Genomic DNA, 18,564 nt, shown 5'->3' on the forward strand with positions numbered 1-18,564 from the left:
AGTAACCTGAAGAATGATAGCATTCTCGCTCCCACGTCTCTTTTCAGCAGAAAAGCTGGCAAGTCGCAGATTTGTGTCCATCCTGACTTTCGCTAGTTCTATAGTGCATATTACTCCAATCCTGCAAGTGATTACAGTGCCTACTCCTCCCAGCAGCAATAGCTGCTTGTAACATGGGCTTATTCTAGGACTCAGTGGTGTTCAACCTTTCCCGTACAGGGGCCATATTCAAACTTCGATTTGTTTCACGGGCCGCACTGAGTGATTCGAGAAAAATTAATGTGTTACATTTTCCATATCTTGTTACATGTAAGAGGAAGTTTCTGTTTTCATGCTACTGTTTTTATTTTCAGGCTATATATAAATAATGCAAAATCCCAACACTTTTATGTGCAACAAATCTATGTCAGTGAGTTATTTTTCAGATTCTATTAAAATTATAAAAATATGACTTACTTTTGTTTTTTTAAAAAATAATATCTTACGTTTCTATCTTTAGGATCAATCTTTTCTATTTTTTAGAAAAAATATTTTTATATCTATGGGATTAATCTTACAAAACGACGTATCATTTCAAGCAGAGATCAATAAGAGAATTACAGAAGGCAGAATGGTTATCGGACTGTTAAATTCCATTCTATGGAGCAGAAATATTTTAAATAAAACAAAGAAACTTGTATTTCAAACGATAGTACAAAGTCTTTTATTATATGGGTTTGAGTCCTGGACTTTGAACAGGCGAGGGGAAAACAAATTGCTCTCCACAGAAATGAATTTTTGTAGACGCTCAGCAAGAACTTCTAGAAGAGATAAAAAAAAAAAAAAAGGAATGAAGACATGAGAGAGAGAGAGAGAAGAAGTGAAAAAGGATAAAATTGTTACTATCGAAGAGAAGCGTTAAAATGGTATGAACCTGTAAAACGGATGCAAGAAACCAGATATCCAAAGGCAATCCTGGAATAGGAAGAAGGAGAAGAGGAAGACGGATAGATGGAGTAAGGGAGAGTATGACAGCTCGAGGACTAACTGACCAAGACATTTCAAACCGTACTTTCTGGCTGGAAAAAATTACCACCAAAAAATAACTTGTAGGCTGAGGAAACCCATTGCAATTGGAAATACCCCTCTATTAAAAAAAAAACAAAAAACCTTGCTTTTGCTTTTAAATGCTCACTTTAGAAAATTTACAACCTGAAAAAATCGCTGCTTTTCAATATTAAGGTGAATAAATAAATATAATGATACACCTAAAATTGAAAATATTAGAAAATTTTATTAAGTATACACAATTGCATTTACTGAACAAAACATTTTTATCAATTTTTTTTTATAATTAACAAAATTTTAAATGCTGTTTTAGTCCACTTTCTGCGTGGGCCGTATAAAAATAATTCGCGGGCCGTAGATTGGACACCACTGTTAAAATTAAATAAATCTAGATACTTTATCAATAATAGAAACATTGGATCAGTAGTAGCTATTGGTGAGTAGGCCCCGTTAATTACTGTTTATAAAGAGAGGTGCACTGGAGCATCTGACTCTCAGGGTAGTGAAGCATCCAAATCTCATAATGTGTCATCTTCTGGAAACAAATAGAATCAGTTCTTATTCAATGAACAGAGTGCATTAATTACTGTCTTCGTTTGAATCCGACTGTAAAGATGAAACATGAAACATGAAAGATTAAAATAAATAGTCTGATTATTCATGTACTGCAGAAAGGTCACATAGAGCCAGAGGAGTTTAAACTTTGACGCTGCAGGGATATTACCGTATTTCTTAGTTTGATGTCGATTCGAACACAAGGCATGCATAACCCTTTATTTTGATTAACTACTCGGCGACGGTTGCCTGTCGCTTGAGAAATTCTAGCAATCACGCTAACAGCCTAGCATATCCTGCCACTACAGGGAGAAGTTGTACATTTTAAATAAATTTAAACAAATAATAATATTCTTGAAAGCTTGAAAGGGAAACTTCTATTTTGTTCAAGTTTCTACTTTATTATCGGCTGTATTCTGTCAGAAAAAATAGGATGGAAGCAGAGTTGAACAGGCAGAAAGCACCTCATGACCTGAAAATTAAGGAGAGGAAACGGAACTTACGTTTCAATCTGACCTACCTGCAAAGCATAACAAAATTTATCTGGAATCGAAAAGTGCATTGCGTTATATCAGGAAGTTCATACAACTGTCAACCAACGGTGGTTGTCAATACCATTGACCATTCAGTTCAACAGATACATGTATGTTCAGTGCTTACAGAAAACTTGTTGTTGCTAGCAAAATACAGGATTAAAAATATCCCTGAAAATATTCGTAATATGAACACATCTTCAGGTTATTTTTAGCAGGTGCTCCAAAGCAATTTAAAAAAAATCTATCCATATCTTAGTGCATTTTATCGCGTTTTCTTTCGAACAAAGCTCTTTCTGCCTTCCGTGACTCCATGAAAATTCTGCATCTTAGCTACTGTCGCAATTTAAGTCACGGTAGACCCTGACATTGACCCTGTCGATTGTTACGTCTAGAAGACCATTGTGTAAACCAGGAAACGATCTCTAAGCTCTGCTATGGTCGTTCGGGCTTTTTGACGAGCAAAGAAACGAATAACTCCTTTCAGAATTCCCCCCCCCCTTATTTTTATTTATTTTTTTATTTGCGATTGTTTCTTCCTCCCACTCATAACCTGATATTTTTAGAGAACACTGCAAGGGGTTATTACTCTCTTCACTTCATGTTTCATACTTCTAACGTTGAATACTTGTTTATTTTATCGTGATGAAGAGCTGTTGTTGTTATTGGGTTTTAGGAGCATTAGCGACTAAGGCCATATTGCTCCGTGTATACTGTCTGTAAATTATGTGTGTTCTGTGGTCGATTTTACTGGACGAGAAAATCGAGTTTCCTGGGGCAAAAGCAAGTTACCCTCGCCCGACTAACTCAGCCACATTGAAAAAATGGCCCATAAAAATTCCTCCCGTCATTAACGGGATTAGAACTCAGGTCTTTCCATCCGTTGTGCAGAGAACTACGATTCTACCAACGGTGCCACCGGCGAGGGCATGGAGTTTAGAACATTGTTTGAGGAGTGATATTACAAGTTTTCAATTTGATAATGATGTTTGATTATTTACAATACAATGTATTCTAATTATGCTATACTGTACTCATTTATATGACAATTATCATATAATTATTACACATTTTCTTATAAATTTAATTCGAGTTAAACGGCTTACCTTTTAACACGTTAACAGGTATGCCGTTCCAACTGATTTAGAGAATAATTCTAGGGATTTTCATAAACTATCTTTATTAATTAATTAATTAATTAATTCTGATAATTAAATTTATAAGTAAAACTGTAATAATTATACGACAATTTACATGTAAAGGAATATAGTATAATTAAAATACATTGATGTTGTAAATTATCAAATTGAAAAGTTTCATTTCAAAAAAATTCATTGACATATGTGTGTACCACTCCTCAACAATACTCTATTTCTCCCCCATAAGCTTGAAGGCGGAAAACAGAGAGTTCCCGAAACTTAGCCATAAATAGTTTGTATTTGGCATTTAGGTAGTTCAATTCCTTTAAATTGTACCATTTCCATAATAAATTACTTAATCTATCATGTGCTATAATAATGTAGTGTCTATCAATTCATTGACATAATATGTGTTATCTTAATGTTGGGCGGCTCCTCCCTACTCGGACCTCCTTGTCAATAGTGAGGTTTCTCCCTTTGTTTGATGTAGTGTCTTTTTCAATCTGAGCCCGTGGCAATACATTTTCTGTGCCCCCTAATAACCCCTAGCATTTTTTTAATTTTCGCAAACAAAAACCGTCTATGATAGTTCTCAGTTCTGAAATTATTCAAGTTCAATTGGCCAGAAGTTTTAGTATCTATTTGTAGACTGAATTTTTAAACGTTGTTCAACTCTAGTTTCTCTATACAGGGTGTTTCAGTTAAACGTTTCAGAACTTCTAAGAGGGGTAGGGTACATCCTGACAACTCGAAATCATATAGCAATGTGGGGTCGGAAATGCTTTCCTGAAGCGGTGTTGTACACAGAAGCACCATAAAGAAAAGAGACCGTAAGTGAGAAATCGTTTTAATAATACATGAAAAGAAGCAAAAGGTACATGGATTAAAGTAAGTGTTCGAAGTTTCTTCCACGGGCTACAATGCACGCCTCACATCTCCGACGCATGGACATCCGAACATTCTGGAATACTCCAGGCGAATTTCGAATTTCTTGAACAAGAACGCCAAGTTAGTAGGATGGATGATTACACGAACGCAGTGTTAGCCGATATGCATTTGGCGTACGGGGCTGCAAATTGTAGTGGGCCAGCCGCACAGCGTTTGTACGCGGAACGATATCCGACGAGGCGTATTCCCAGTCATAATTTCTTTGCAAGATTGCACCAGAGGTTAGCTGAGAGAGGTTCATTTGAAAGAGCTGACAGGGACAGGGTAAGAACAGCACGGACTCCAGCCATCGAACAGAATGTGCTGCAGCATGTACAGGGGAATCCAAGAACGAGTACACGAAGTCTAGCAAACGCAGTCGGGGTTTCCCATTGCAGCGTCTGGAGGATTCTCCGAGAACAAGACATGCATCCGTTTCACGTGCAGCGTGTCCAGACACAGCAACCGGAGGATTATGCACCTCGTATTGCTTTCGCACAGTGGTACCTTGGAAAATGTGCTACAAATCCCCTTTTTCCTGCTGAAGTGTTATTTTCCGATGAGGCATCCTTCACAAGGGAAGGAATTTTCAACACGCATAACGACCATATCTGGGCGGTCGAGAACCCGCATGCAATACGACGTCGTGCAGCACAGATTCGATTTTCGGTCAATGTATGGGCCGGTATTATGGGAGATCACCTCATCGGACCTTACCTGTTACCGTGTCGTCTAACCGGACCTATCTACTTGATCTTTCTGCAGCAAGTATTGCCACAACTTTTGAGAGATGAACAGATTTCTGCATCGACGCAACAGACAATGTGGTTCCAACACTATGGAGCCCCTGCCCATTATAGCGGAGATGTTCGTAACTACCTGGATGTCACATTTGGTCAACAGTGGATCGGACGTAGTGGTCCCGTGCGTTGGCTTGCTCAGTCACCCGACCTATCATGTCTTGATTTTTATTTCTGGGGTCATATGAAATCGCTAGTTTATGACACCCCTGTTGACAATGCTGAGGAGCTGGTTGCAAGAATCGCAGTAGCTGCCGAAGAAATTCGAAATTCGCCTGGAGTATTCCAGAATGTTCGGATGTCCATGCGTCGGAGATGTGAGGCGTGCATTGTAGCCCGTGGAAGAAACTTCGAACACTTACTTTAATCCATGTACCTTTTGCTTCTTTTCATGTATTATTAAAACGATTTCTCACTTACGGTCTCTTTTCTTTATGGTGCTTCTGTGTACAACACCGCTTCAGGAAAGCATTTCCGACCCCACATTGCTATATGATTTCGAGTTGTCAGGATGTACCCTACCCCTCTTAGAAGTTCTGAAACGTTTAACTGAAACACCCTGTATATACCTGAATTAACAGTGCACCCATAGAGGGGGTAAGGGGGCTCGTACTTTCCAAATGGGCAGTTTATACAAGCATCACGTGACACCTGAAAGAAGGTGATGACAGGTATTGGTTGAATCTCGAGAGAAATTTATGGTCTTTCAAGACTGCGAGATCGGTATTTAAAACGTGGGACGTTGCTGCGTTATGAAGCCATGCCAGTTGATATACAGATAATATCTGTTTGACGAAGGCTGACTTCAAAAATTCAGGACAGATAATATTCACTGTTTTGTAGTAATCATGAATGTGTGGTATTGTTCTGATTATATGGTGGGCTGCTTACTCCTAATGGTAAAGAAGAACATATGTATGGGCTAAGGATAATACCACATCATGAAATCTTTTTTAATTATTTAGAGTGAAATTGGAGAGTTGGATTTTGGAAGGAAATCGCATTCTTTGAGTATTATGTCATTGTTTGTGGATTAAAGGTCCGGCCCGAGGACGGTTTGCATGCCATAGCCTTGTTATAACAGATTCTGGAACTGGTTTGTTCTTGAGGAAATTGGGGATATCACACGGTAGTTAGGACACTGTGCCGAATTTTGATACTATTCTTTGTGCTCTCTGCGGTTCTGTAATCGTAAACCTCCTTGGGTCAATAAATAAGATAGCTCTGAAGTTCAGTTGGATCGGTTTGTGCTGGCTGGAATTAACTAAGATTTGATCTGGAAAAGGATTATGCCCTATGAAACAGAAGGTGGGATGTACAGAAGCGGAGAGAAGTCCTTATTGTGTAGGCAGGGTGGCCTTGCATATGGGGTTTAAAATGCTGATCTGCTCATCTTTGCAAGTTCATGATGCTGCCCCACATTGCTCTGATCAATCTTCTGGTGCTGATCTTCCCTGGGAATTAATGATGTTCCCCTATGTTACTTCCTTGGATTTTACTAGCTGTTCATTATGCTACTGTGTTGCTAGCAGTTCATGGTAGTGCAGGACATAGTGCTTCGCAATGGATCGTGTATTCAATGGATACACATAGTGCTTCGCAATGGATCGGTATAAATACACAGACGCTGGTCATGACGAAGATTGTGTTCATAACTTGTTTATAGTATACCACTGTGTTCTATGAGTTTTGTTGTGTGACCATATGTAAATAAACCTAGTGGTAACTCCTTGAGCTAGAATAGTGATTATATCCAGGAAGCAGCTTGAGGAGCATTGTTGGGCATTATTGGACTCTGTGAACTGTCCCTCTTTTTTTTTTTTTTTTTTAACTGGCTTTTATTTGAATGTCTACACGCGGCGGGGTTGCCACAGGTTGGCAGGGATCGCCTAATACAATAAATAATAATTTTAAAAAAGTACAATTATATAATATAAAATAGTTCCTGGGGTTTTATCTTCCTTATGCATCTCCATGTGGATGCACACATAGATTCATGTACATATACTCACCAGTTTTAAATACAAACACCTAATGTTGATAAGTAGGTGTTTGGTTCTTGAAGCACAGACAATGACATTGACCAGTTGTTGCATGGATTCCACAATATGCTGGAATCACATATTAAATACGGTCTGCCATGCTGCATATAAACATAACCACATTTGGGTTCAATACGAAGAGCAAATAATTCATCCTCCTATTTTCAGCTGATAGGGGGCAAACAACGAAATTTTCGCCTTATCAACTACACTGTGATTGGGCATCACCCTTGATACAATTGACGCCATACAAATGGCTGAGCTGTACTTTCGACAGTCTTTTGTTAATTAATTAACAAATTAATTACAATGATAACATTAAAAACATTGCATTTGAGCTATACATACATATTTTAAGAACGATTCATTAAGGTAAAAAGTTGCTTTAATTTAGTCTAAACAGTTCATGACAGGTGTCGTTTGATATTTGGTTCGGTATCTACCAGATCACAAGACGCAGGGCCTCTTGTGATGTGGTAGATACTAAGTAGAGATTTGTGTACGTTTTATATATATATATATATTACTGGTACAGGTAGCTTTGGTATCTAGTTTCATTCTCCTGGAATCCATGAAGTCATAACGATAAACTTGCGTTTATTTTCAAGTTTCAGGTTTCTTTATGCTTTCTGAGCAGATATAAGTTCATATAAACATAAAATAAACGTTGGAAACTCTGGTGAAAAACTTGTCATTCGCACTACTTTGTTCTGGAAGAGTATACAAAGTAATTCGTATTACTTTGTATACTCTTCCTTGGCGCCTGTTAATTCAAACAAGGAGGAGAATCCTTCTCAACATAAAATGTTGTTGATCCCTGCCTCAAACCATAGTAAGGACACCAGCGTGCCCTGCATTTACTGTACAAGATAAGCCCATTGATTCTAGTTGCTTCCTCTACACAATTTCTTTTGGCTTCAAATTTATGCAAACGGTAGAGGATTCCTTAAACCAGAAGACCGTATATCAATCGTTGCAAGCTCACCCACGATCTTTGTAGCATCACGTCCATCTACTCCAATCAGTGAGGGGCTCAGATCCATTCTGCTGCTGTAAAAGGCACCCTAGCATAGTCGTTTGATGAGTTTCTCCATTGCCACCTTGCTGTTGGTCTGAATTATATCTCAGATAATTTTCAGGGTGGCAAGATGAATACATAACTTTCAGTGTTTGGGAGGAAGGGGACGGAATTTCCTTGTTTACTTCTAAGCGCTTCAAAAAGTCTAGACACGACCGTGGATATCATCTTATTGGTTCAACTTCTGAAGTGATCTAGTTTCCAACACATTGATTGCGCTTGCTTCTTGATTTATATTAATTTTCTAATCCTTGTAGAAGCCTAAAAAAATTCTATGCGATTCAATACAAAAATTTTTTGTAATAACTTCACGGTCCCTGCTGGTGTTCATGGTGGGAACCTATCAGTATCACGAACACCAGCAGGGACTGTTGGAGTTACTGCAAAGCATTTTTGGAAATTGCTGTTATATTGTTAATAATAAATATATGTTTACACCTAATACGACCTCTGCCATAGAAGTTTATTATATATACAGGGTGTCTCAAAAATACACGGCATAACTTTAGGAATGAGTTCCTCATATGTAGACAATAAAAATATTTTCTATCACCATAGTTCCGGAAATGCTTGGTTCCCGAGTTATTTATTAATTGGAATGTCTTATCTCCCGCAGGTGATTTCCTTCGTCATAAGGTACTGACAGAAGCCGGTGGTTTTCCATTCCGACCATGTACTCAAATCAGGAGCAAGCAGATATGCACTTTATGTGCGGTTTGGCGGACGGCAATGCTCTGGAGGCTCGTCGTTTGTACCACAAAAGGTTCCCAGAACGAAGATGTCCAGACAGGAAAACGTTTGAAGGTATCCATCACCGCCTTTGTGAACATGGGACCTTTACACCTCGTGCTGCCGACATAGGACGACCAAGATCTACGACTCCTGAAGTAGAGGAGGAGATTTTGGATGCTGTGCATGCCGCTCCTGGAATCAGCACACGCAGAATAGCAATGCAACTGGCTGTTCAACGTTCGACTATTTGGAGAGTGTTGCGAGAACAACAACTGTATCCTTACCATCTGCAACGGGTACAGGCCTTGTCACCAGCAGATTACCTTGCGCGAGTAATGTTCTGCCAGTGGTTCTTGCAGCAGTGTGATACAACTCCTCACTTTCTTGTGCCTTAGTGATATTCACAGAGAAGCACAGTTCACACGAGACGGAATCCAAAACTTTCACAATCAGCATGTATGGGCTGAGGGAAACCCTCATGCAATTCTTCCATCACATCACCAACAGCGGTTCAGCCTCAGCATCTTGGTGGGTGTTTTTGGTGATAAGTTATTTGGGTCCCTTGTACTTCCAAACAAACTCACAGGGCAGGCGTACAGAAACTTTCTGGAAAATAACATGCCTGATTTCTTCGACGACACGCCACTGATCATTCGTCAACAAGCACACTTCATGCACGATGGCGCTCCCACACATTTCAGTCACTTAGCCCGCAATTACCTGAATCGAAGGTTTCCTGGTCGGTGGATAGGTAGAGGTGGACCAACTGTCTGTCCTCCACGCTCAACTGATTTAAACCCACTAGATTTCTTTTTCTTGTGGGGGCATTTAAAGTCATTGGTGTATTCGACTCTGGTAGCTGATGTGGAAACTCTCCGCAATCGAATTGTGGCAGGTTGTGAGACAATACGAAACATGCCAGGAATTTGGCATCGTGTTCGCGAGTCCATGAGACGTTAATGTGAGGCCTGTATTCAGGCAGATGAACATTTTGAACAATTACTATAAGGTGATGTGAACAATTAAGTGTCATAGACAGACCTTCAAAACTCGGAAACCAAGCATTTCCAGAACAATGTCGATATAAAATATTTTTATTGTCTACATATGAGGAACCGGTTCCTGAAGTTATGCCTTGTATTTTTGAGACACCCTGTATATATATATATATATATATATATATATATATATATATATATATATATATATATATATATATATATTATATATATATATAATATATATATAATTATATATATATTGTATAGGAGTTTATTCTAGATGGTGCATCAGCGTAAAAATTAATAATGGGGCGTGCGTTTCTTTTGTGGCAGCGTATGGGCCAATCTCATAGTGTACGTATCCGTATCTACTTAATCAGCCAAGAGTACAGTCACGTCCAAGTCGTGAATAATGCGTTATTCCAATACAATAAAGGACTGAGATGTTCCATACAGCATTCGGGAGTAAGCGAAGCTTATCACATTTGCCAGTCTGAGCTCCTACCCATAGCTAACTATGGTTAGGAGTTCTGTTTACCATGTACTCGTATTAAAGAATTGTATTATTTTATTTTATATTTTGAAACGTAATTTTGAAATTTATGGTTATACCTCAGGTTCTTGTTCAAGTAATGATATCAAGTATGCTATTATTCTACTTATTCTTCTTCAACAATTATCGAACCGACTACGGAAAAAATGGCTCGGTTTTCTATTTATTGAATATTTTAATATATTAACAGATCATTTCATTTCATTTAGTTCAGGTGAAGAGACCTCTTGTTCCGGGTTCCATACTAATAAGTAAATGTATTGTCTGTCCGGAAAATTTTTCTGGACGGGCAATACATTTACTTCATTTATTCAATCCATCTCCATTCTGTAGCATCACAAAAAATCTCATTTCTTTTATGTTAATCCTATCGATTTGTAAATATTTTAAATACCTATAATCACCGATGCTTTATAATTGTAAAATTACATAGTTGTTGTTTTTTTTTTACAAATCAGACGTTTCATGAGTTTATATATCTTTTATATGTTATTATGTAAATATGCTATTATTGTGAATTTTTTCTCCCTTTTTAATTGTTGTACAGTTGTATCTCATATTTATGTTCCGTTTTGTATAATATGTAGAATATGACAGTTTTTTCACAAATTGTAAGAGGGTAAAACCGTAATGTGTGATATTTAAATAAATAAATAATTTTTATTTATAAAAAATCTTTCAATATTAGTCACAGGCCACCGCAACTAACGTCGCACAGTTATTTTGCACTTAGCTCACAAAACTTAGAACCGACCCTGCCTCTCCCATCCCCCAACACGTGTTTTAACACGCATTGATAGTTTCTCAGGACGGGAAACTTCAATGACTGTACCTCTGAAATCTTGAGGTACATTAATGGAACGGAAACACCATTATAAATAATATTGGTGCAGCAGCGATTAATATTAAGCAGAGATTTGCACATTGTGTAACGCGATTTTTTAAACAATTTGGAAAGTATTTTTACATTAAAGTATTCGAATTGAAGTAATTTGAAAATTCTGTTGTGTAATATTCATGTCCCGGCAACCCAAAGGTCGCGGGTTCGATTCCCGCCTCGGGCTTGGATCAAAGTACTGCAAAAACCTTAGGAGGTGCAATATGGCCACAGAAGCCGATGCGCCAACAACTACCAAATCAAAAAAAAAAAATAATAAATAAATAATAAATAAATAAATATTCATGTGATTTCCTGTCATTTCATCTTTAACACATTGTAAAATTTTACACATATACCCCTCCTTGTGTTTGTGAATGGCTCCTTAGTACAATTACAGTTTATTTGTAGTACAATACGAAGAAATTCACAGCGATAGCGTCATGATTTTAAAGATATAATGCCTTGTAAAAGACTGTCTTCTCAAAGCAGCCGTTTGTTTACTTTAATCTATTTATAAAAAGCATACAAAAGGTCTGCAATTAGGCTGAATTCGCAACTTAAATAGGTATGAGGCTTATTGCTATTTCATATAATTAACAGATCTTTAAATTTGCCTCTTCTGGTGGGCTTCACTTGTCACTAACGTTTTGCTCTGTAAGACCTTCCTTTGTTGATTTTTTTGCAGATAACATCATCTAACGCATACTCTTAATTCATAATTACGTTTCATCACACAGATTAAGAATTTCATTATCATTCCGTGGGATGGGAACCATTCTTCTCAAATGTCTCTGAAAAGCTGGAAATCCCAATTGAAATGCATTGCTATCAAGTTATTACACAAAGCTGTCACGTCTACCGTAACTATGCTTGTATAGGTAATAAAAATATGCAATGTGAAGATGAAGAGCATGTCTCTGTTGGGTACAGCATTTTCGTATTAGTCTATGTGAACATAGAACATAATACTTGTCTGTAAAGACAGGTTAAATCCTTTTCTCCTCACTGCTTCCTACTTAGTCTTTTCTGTCTTTGCCTTCTCCTCCCTTTTCAATCCCCCCGTCGCTCCACTCCCTTTATTTTTATTCCTTTCTTCCTTCCCAACAAGTTAGTCCTTCCTTTGTGTGACTCTCACTGTTTCTCATTCTTCGTGTTCTACCCCAAATAACTGCGTCGTTTTCATGGGAACCAGAAGTCTCCGTATGATTACGGCTTTGCCAGCATGAGGTTGGTGAAGTATGGAAAACAACCTACAGAAAGCCTGCAAAGATTTTAATGATATATGAAGCAGTGTTTAAATTTTCGAGATGACACAAATTTGTGGCTAAATAATGCATCTGGCTGTAAGAACAATTTGGATGACATAACCGGGGCTGCAGAGTCTACGGAAAACCATTTAAATATGGTCGCATTGCTCTCTCTCTCTTTCTCTCTGAATATGTCCAGGCCGACCTGAACAGGTGGGATTTCCAGTCTCTGTTCATTATTACAGTAGAGTTGTGTTTATTGAGAGACCCATCACGCAAAAGTGGGTCAGTCACTCGAAAAGGTCGTTTGACAACGCTGTTCATTAGCTTCCACATTACCCATAATTCTTTTCGTACATTATTAAACTTTTATTGGCAAATTAATGTCGTTGGAGAATCACCATTGCAGGTTATCTCTTCCTTCCTCCGTAGTTTCCTGTTTGTACTAAAGTGTTTACCGAACTCGGAACGTACGAGTAGCGCGAGCCCTCTGAGGCTTTTTCCCCCTCTCTTTTTTGTTCTGGGAGAAAGGTGCAATGGTAGCAGCACCTGAGGCACCGTCTTCCCTTTCACTTGCCAGCCAATGAGAGGCCTCGCTAAAGACGCCAAAGGTAGGTAGGGCCGCGGCAAGCTCATGCACCGTCTCACTGCCAGATGTCGGCCGTGAGTCGATTCAAAAACTTCTGTCTGATCTGTGTCTGTGACATGTAACGCACAGGTCTGTGCTTCCTCACCATGCCCGCCTATGGTGCGGCCGACAGTTCAAATGGCGGCAGATACGAGCCTCGTTTTCACAGCCGTGTCCAGCGTGCCGTCGCTGCCAGTCGCTGTCAGTGGAATACAAAGGAAGAGATTGTCCGTAGTTCTTGTCAAGCAACGGATGTGAGGTAGGTTCTTCTGTGTTTTAGTGAGCCGAACTTTCCGTTACGTGGATTCCCAAAAAAGTTATTGAAATACACGGAAATAGAAAAAACTACACAATCGCACTTTTGGGAAACAACTTCTTGATATTCATTAATAAACTCCTAATTTCTTGGTTCTTCCACATTATGTCGCCTAGTATGTCTGGAAATTTGACCATGAAAAAGATCTGTACATACCCAGCACAGATAATGGACCCTTCCGGTCACATACATCAACTATGACGTATAAATGAAACTGCTGCTGACGTTTCTTAATTAGAAGCTATTCTAATCAGTTTGAAACCAGTTTTTGCTTTAATACGTTATTTTTGATAAAGCTTGAAAAATAATTAAAATAAGTAAACTAAATCGTGGACGAGTAGCCATTTGTTTATGCTGTACTTCAGCTGAAAATATTTCAGTTTCAAAAATTTTATATCAATAACTGTATAATAATACTCGTTATGTGGTTACTAATAACAGGTGGCACTACTGACTATGAAGACAAAGGGGTTATTATCCCATATATTTGTACATATTGGCGCCAAAGCTTATTAACTAATGAAATGGCACCGGAAATGAACAGGAAACGGGCAACTTCATCAGTAGGGTTAACGCTCCTGGAAGCATTGTTGACAATCTGTTGTCCTGGTGACTAAACCGGTCACCTGATGTTATTTGTTTAGTTACAAAGACCTTGCAGCAACTTTCGTTTATGTCAGCATAGCAGAGGGGATAAACGCAAAAACAGATAATGCTACAAACTAGCTGTTCGTTGCAAGATGCGTAGATTTAATATCATATTATCGATTTGTATTTGCACCCAAGTTCATTGCTTTAATCCAGTCCCATTCAGGTAGTAACATTAAACCAACTTTTGTGTAGCTTGGAGTATTTATGAAATTTCATGATGCTTGAGGTCTTTGAGGACTCTGTCCCCTAGGACTATACAGTTTACTGACACGTATTCTGATGTCGCCCTGCGAAGAATCAAAGGGACTAATGTAGAATTGGATTCTGTAGAAATTTGAATTTCCTTAGTAGAATTTCTTGCGCTGAGTGGTATTTGATTAATTACCATCACACAAAGCCCGTGTTTGGGTTATTTGGTTTCCAAATTGTAGGATTCCATCCCCCCCCCCTTCTGTTGATTGTGGAGAATGGAAAGGATGGTTCCCCCCCAGCAACAGGAAATCATATCATATTCGAAAAATTGGGAGGATTCCATCATACGAAAAAATTACTTTGAATTCCCTTCCAAATTATTTCCCAATTATAAGTTATTTTCATTTATTTATTTTTTTTTTTTTTTTCAGTAATTACCGTTCTTAAATCACAACAGAAACATCAAAAAATTATGTTTTTTGTTTGGGGGAAAAAATTAAATGCGAAGAAGGAAACGCAATGGAAACGTTGCTGAAGCTAGAGGGAGCCACTACATGAAGTCTGGAAGTCATTGGGCTATGTAATTCAGCTCTTGATATCGTATTATTTGACCAAGAATATTCAGGCGGCACTTTACTTGGTCGCTGGATTCCACTGGTATTCCAAGAAAAGATTACTCGTTTACATGGGCGATAGTGCTTTTATCGAGAGTAACATCTTGATACAATAAACTAGAGTTTCTCTACCACTGCAGCTCTACTGTTATGCTAATCGGTTTTGAAGATACAGTTTTGCTTCTCTCCATGTGCATGCGTATCTGCCACTGCTTAGATAAATTTCAGAACATCTGTCCTTCAAGTTCCGTTAGTTTATCTAACAGGACAGATTTAACTAACTCTTGAAGGTCGGATTTAACTGGTTAAATGAACCAAATTATATTTGTTTGATTAGTTATCTATTAGATAACTTTACCCACACATATGCAACGATATGACAGCAATGACAACGCGCATGCGCAGCTATCCAGGTAGGCTTTCTAAAAAACAACCTAAACAACTGCAATTTTTTTGAATCACAGTAATTTCATTACTGTTTTGCTGACCGTTTGGCAAAAGTTTATATTTACATTCAATAGTGCTGCTAGGTCCGTTTACATCTAGTGAACTGCAGTAAAAGACATTCACCACTTGCTAACATCACGTTGCAAGTGGTGAACTTCGGGGGGGGGGGGGGAGAAGAAAAGAAAGAAAAGAAAAACCTGTCTTTCTGGCTGTCTCAACGTTATTCAAATCGCGTCGTTTCCCTCAGATATAAATATTTATTAAGAAGACTTGCCCACGACGCTCCAAACCTCATTGATGAAGTCCGCTTGAGATATCGGTAATTAGAACTCTAATTCGTTGAGGAGAATGTCTGGACTACAAACTAAGGTCGCGTTTATTGAACGGAGTTATTAAGTAATATTTATATACTTTTGCTAATAGGTGGGTAAGTTGATAAATATTGGAATTGTAAATTCATCTCGTGAAATGCCTTAAGCGATTAATTGAGCTTGTCAAATACGTCTCATGTGCTGCTGTGTTCTAAAGTTGGATTTAAAAAGTTATCCGTTTTCAGTGGACAGATATCAGGATTTCTGGGATATATAACACGATCTTCAACTCCTCATTGAAAGAAGGCTTAATTACCGTGCTACCGTTTTATATATATATATAACGTCCTCTCGAAAATGCTCGTACAAGTACTTTATAGGCTAGTTTAAGCCATTTAATAAACATAAATGATCTTAATCTTTTCCTTGCCGGGTTTGTTTAACTGAGTACAGTTTATTAGGTTTCTTTGTAAATCGGCGCAAAATATGTCAATAAATGTGTTGTCATTCAGTGTTATTTGATATATTTTGTGTGTATGTGTTAACTTTTAACATCCTTCACATATATGTCATTAATGGATAAAATCCGTATTAGATGTAAATTTCTGACATACGTATTTGCATTTCTCCTAAAGTTGCCAATTTTATATCAGAACAGTTCTGGAATTATAGTGGTTGTCTGTGTGTGAATATACAGGGTGTCTCAAAAATACACGGCATAACTTCAGGAATGAGTTCCTCATATGTAGACAATAAAAATATTTTATATCAACATAGTTCCGGAAATGCTTGGTTCCCGAGTTATTTATTAATTGGAATGTCTTATCTCCCGCAGGTGATTTCCTTCATCACAAGGTACTCACAGAATCTGGTGATTTTCCATTCCGACCATGTACTCAAATGAGGAGCAAGCGGATATGCACTTTATGTACAGCAATGCTCTGTAGGCTCTCGTCGTTTGTACCACTAAAGGTTCCCAGAACGAAGATGTCCAGACAGGAAAACGTTTGAAGATATCGCCGCCTTTGTGCACATGGGACCTTTACAGCTCGTTCTGCCGACAGAGGACAACTAAGATCTACGACTCCTGAAGTAGAGGAGGAGATTTTGGATGTTGTGCATGCCACTCCTGGAATCAGCACACACCTGGAATCAGAACACGTATGTTTGTTTTCCTGTCTGGACCTATTCGTTCTGGGAACCTTTCGTGGTACAAACGACGAGCCTCCAGAGCATTTCCTTCCGCCAAACCGTACATAAAGTGCATATCTGCTTGCTCCTGATTTGAGTACATGGTCGGAATGGAAAACCACCAGATTCTGTCAGTACCTTGTGATGAAGGAAATCACCTGTGGGAGATAAGACATTCCGGTTAATAACTCAAGCATTTCCGGAACTACGTTGATATAAAATATCTTTTTTGTCTACATACGAAGAACCTATTCCTGAAGTTATGCCGTGTATTTTTGAGACACTCTGTATATACACTTGTCTTCAATGAAAATGCATCACCTAGGAATTTCACATTTCTAACCCTTTTTCGCGATGGTATGTTATATTAATGACTAGCATCACAAATAGAAATATAAACAAAATATATTTATCAATAGTTAAGGCAAAGCTAAGTAATATTTGACATGAGCTCTCAAAATATTCCAAAATGAGCATTTGCAACCTTTATACAACAGTTTTAGTAAACACGACAATTCTGGCTGAAATGTTATCAGAAGCCCCCAATTTGCTTCAGTTTATCATTTTAAATGGAAAACAAAATGAAAAGTTCACCAGGTGCAAACTAATATTTTGTTGAACCGCCTCTGGCCCTGATGACAACAGCACGCCGTTGAGGCATTGACAAGATCAATTTCGGAAGATAATCAACTGATAGTTCGTGGTTCCAAACACGAATTATGGCTTTCTGAAGTTCAAGAAGCGTCTTTGGTTTCTTTCTGGCAACTGCAGGTTCCACACGATGCCAACAGTTCTGTATAGGATTTAGGTCCGGGCTGTTTTCTGGCCATCTAACAGTTTTATAATAGACCGTTCTTCCATTTTTTCAGCTCCTCCGTAGCAGGTGGGAAGGAGCAGCAGTGCGTAGCACACGTGTGCTACGCACTGCACAAGAAGCGTCGCACACGCTTCTTGATTAGACCGGGGTTCGAGCTCGTCACCACCAAATACGGAGGATGCTGAAAGGTCAGGAAATGACCACCGCATATCCCCGGAGCAATATGGCCTTAGTTGCTAATGCTCCTAAAAACCAAATAACAACCCATTTTTTTTTCACCTGTAACAAATGTAAACACGTTACTGTCGAACCTCTAATACAGAAATGAAGCTAAAGTAACTACACAAGTGCCTACTTATACTTTTTGGCCGATGACAAGGAGCAGAGTCGTCCTGAAAGATGCAGTTTCTTGGCAGGTTGAAATGGTCTCTAATGGTTGGCAGCAATTTGCCTTCCAATATAGCCAGGTATCATTGGCATTTACGGAAACTTTTATATAAACTGCAGGTGACCTACTCCGCGATACGATATGTACCCCCATATCATTTGGCTGGTAGGGAATTTCACTGTAGACACCACACAGTCTGGATGGTATTCTTCACGTCTACGGCAAATCGTTTGTCTCCCATCAGAGCCATGCAGATTGAATTTCTTCTCTTCCGAGAAAATAACTGATTTCCACTGCTCGGGGGTCCATTTGACATGCTTCTTACACCAAATTAATCTGGCCTTTTTCATTTTTTGTGTGAGGAGGGGCTTCTTCTTAGGACGATAGGCTACAAGTCCGTTTTTGAAGAGGCTGTTGTTTGTTTGTTTCTTTGTTATTTATTTGGTTTTTAGGAGCATTAGCAACTAAGGCCATA

At 38.5% G+C, this 18,564-nt stretch overlaps 1 protein-coding gene across 2 annotated transcripts in view; it reads left to right on the plus strand.

Annotated features, from left to right (window-relative positions):
* The window catches only part of LOC150082002 (uncharacterized), a 445,992-nt gene that overhangs the window by 131,208 nt on the left and 296,220 nt on the right, over window positions 1–18,564 (plus strand). Inside the window, exon 1 of one of the 2 annotated variants that reach the window (XM_090379045.1) lies at window positions 13,233–13,421. The exons of the other annotated variant lie outside the window; for it this stretch is intronic. Coding sequence (XP_090235171.1) covers window positions 13,270–13,421 — 152 coding nt within the window. The 5' untranslated portion in view covers window positions 13,233–13,269. Of the gene's footprint in view, window positions 1–13,232; window positions 13,422–18,564 lie in introns of those variants that run through there. 2 annotated transcript variants of the gene reach the window in all.

This window comes from Mastigoproctus giganteus, chromosome 8, assembly GCF_048544385.1.
Source record: "Mastigoproctus giganteus isolate SK-2022 chromosome 8, ASM4854438v1, whole genome shotgun sequence".
Classification (NCBI taxonomy): Eukaryota; Metazoa; Arthropoda; class Arachnida; order Uropygi; family Thelyphonidae; genus Mastigoproctus; species Mastigoproctus giganteus.